The following is a 2,410-nucleotide window of genomic DNA, read 5'->3' on the forward strand; positions in this document are numbered from 1 at the left end:
TGAGCTGCCTCGTTGGGTCCCAGTGCCTCTGAGTTCTGTTTCCCGCCATTTTTTCCTGGGGGAGACGTGGGCGCGGATCCCTGGGGTGGCTGGTCCCCGTTTGGTCACCAAGCGGCCTCAGTTCATGCCGGGCCTCCCTCGGCGGCATCCCGGGAGGCTGGGCTCTCCGTGACTCACACTTCCTCTCTGTCTCCACCCTCCACCCCTGCCTGGCAGGCGCTGTCAGGGGGAAGGGAGATTTTGTCTAGTTAAAGTTTGGGATGTGTAACACACACACATTTCTTCTTTGAAAACAGCAAAAACTGAGTCTGCCGAGTTCTACTCGCTCGTTTGGGGAAAGACAAAGAGGAAAGATGCCTCTGTGGGGGATTCACATCTGCTGACAGAATCCCCCCAAAACCAGGCCGAGCGGTGTGCCTGCCGGCTCGGGGCTTGAGAACGCGGTTTGCAGACGTCCAGAGTGTGGGGCTGGACCCACCCCGAGGGCTGGCCTGAGCAACAGAAGCCCTTTCAGACGCCCCTGCGGAGCCTTTAATTTTTTTTTAACATGCAAACGGCCACTGGGGCAAGGTTAAAAATACTCATGTTTTGCATTTCTGTGTCCTGATGTGGCAAGAACCTTCGTGTTTGCTAGGCAGTTCCTGTGGGACTCTGCCTACAGCCCGCTCATTGGAATAACTGTGCCCCAGATGAGCAGGGCTTCGCGGGCGAGGGGACCAGACCCAAAACACCCACTGTGCACACCGCGAGGCTCATGCTGGTGTACGCAGGCCAGGACAGCACGTCCTTCGCCGGGGTTGCCTGCGTCCCTCCTGGGCCCCAGCTCCCTCTGAGACGGGCATGCAGTCTGTTCCCTGGTGGCGTGGGGCTGGTAACATAGGGCTGAGGAAGGTTCCCGGGCGCCCATTGCCCGTGGCTCCCTCTCGCATGGCCAGGGTCTCGGCTCTGCGAGGTCCCTTGCGCCCAAGTGTGTACGACTCGGCGCATCTCCCCACAGACCCTGCGTCTACTCACCGCTCACACCAGCGTGATTTTCTGCTCTTACGAGTTAACATCTGGGCGGGGCCTCTGCCGGGACCCTGCATGGGACCTTGGGCGGCACGCGGTCAGCCACGAGAGTAACAGGCTTCTCGCTGCCCCTTTCTTCCAGATGGCCACCACATCTGGGAAATGGAGGCGAAGACCGACCGAGACCTGTGCAAGCCGGTAAGTATCTCCTGGACACACAGCCATGACAGCGTGCCGGCCTGTTCTTGGGGCTCCCCAGGCCGGAGTGAGGGTCGCTCCAGAAGCATGTGGCTTCTTGTTTGCCAAAGTGAAACGACTAATAAAAATAGCAGAAAGAGTAACAAAGCAGCAAATAGAAGTGACAGAAAGCAGGTCCTGAAGCTGGTGCTCTCAGGGAGCAGACGAGGTGACGCAGAGGACACCGGCATGCCTGCAGCAGCCACCGCCGAGCTGAGGCCTCCCCCGGGAAAAGCCCCAGACGGTGACGCCTCCCAGCCACATGGCTAGGACATGGGTGCACACTCACGCTCATGGCACTGGGCTCCTCTGTCACCCTCTAGCTGTCATTGTCACCAGGGTCCCCGCCCAGCCCGCGGCCGCCCAGGTAAACCACTCCGAGCCCCCGAGTGGGTGCCGTACCTGCCCGGGCGTGCGGGGCGGGTGGCTCCACCCGCGTCCTTGGCAGCGACTTCTCCTTGCCTGTCCTCTTCTAAGAACACCCACTGCTTTTGTTCTTGGCGTGGAATGGATGGGACAGCGCCCTAACTGTGCCCCCGGGCTTGCTTCTTCCCCTGCCAGCCGCCGAGGACTGGGGGGCAGGGTGCCTGCCCCGTGGTGTCGCCGGCGCCGTGCGCTGGCTCTCAGGCTGGCAGGTGGGCCCCCTGCATGTGCCCTACCTACACTTAGCCTTTCACAGTTTGCCGATTCTAAGAAATCCTCATTGTTTCTTCAGTCGGTCATTAATGGAGGCTCTTTTGCCTGGAATTATCTGGCCGACCCAGCTTCCTTGCAGCTGGTGGTGCCTTTTGGTGTTTCTCCCCAGCCCTTCACCTGTGACCCGCGTCCTTGGAGTTAAAGTGGGTTCTTGCAGACGACAAATAGCCGTGTCTTCATCCCTGCGACAACCCGCACCGTCTGATCAGTGCAATCAGACCTCGGTGCGCAAAGCGATTGTCAGCCGAGCGGGATTCGCATCTGCCATCGCTGTGTTCTACTCAGTCCGGGAAAGTCAGCCTCAACCTCGAGGCTGACGCAGACACAGCGTGGCCCGCAGGTGTCCCGAAGAGAGTCCCACTTCTCCAGCTCAGTAGCGCGTCCCTCAGGGCATGTGGGTGGCCCTTTTCCTGCAGGTGCAGCGACACGGGAACTGTAGTTTAGGTCAAGCACCTCACTTTTTTGGGGG

The 2,410-nt window shown here is 60.0% G+C and overlaps 1 protein-coding gene across 1 annotated transcript in view; it reads left to right on the plus strand.

Moving 5' to 3' along the window:
* The window catches only part of NFATC1 (nuclear factor of activated T cells 1), a 102,390-nt gene that overhangs the window by 51,555 nt on the left and 48,425 nt on the right, over positions 1–2,410 (plus strand). The window contains exon 7 of the mRNA XM_023521126.1: positions 1,151–1,206. Coding sequence (XP_023376894.1) covers positions 1,151–1,206 — 56 coding nt within the window. The remainder of the gene's footprint in view (positions 1–1,150; positions 1,207–2,410) is intronic.

This window comes from Pteropus vampyrus, unplaced genomic scaffold (assembly GCF_000151845.1).
Source record: "Pteropus vampyrus isolate Shadow unplaced genomic scaffold, Pvam_2.0 Scaffold295, whole genome shotgun sequence".
Taxonomy (NCBI): Eukaryota; Metazoa; Chordata; class Mammalia; order Chiroptera; family Pteropodidae; genus Pteropus; species Pteropus vampyrus.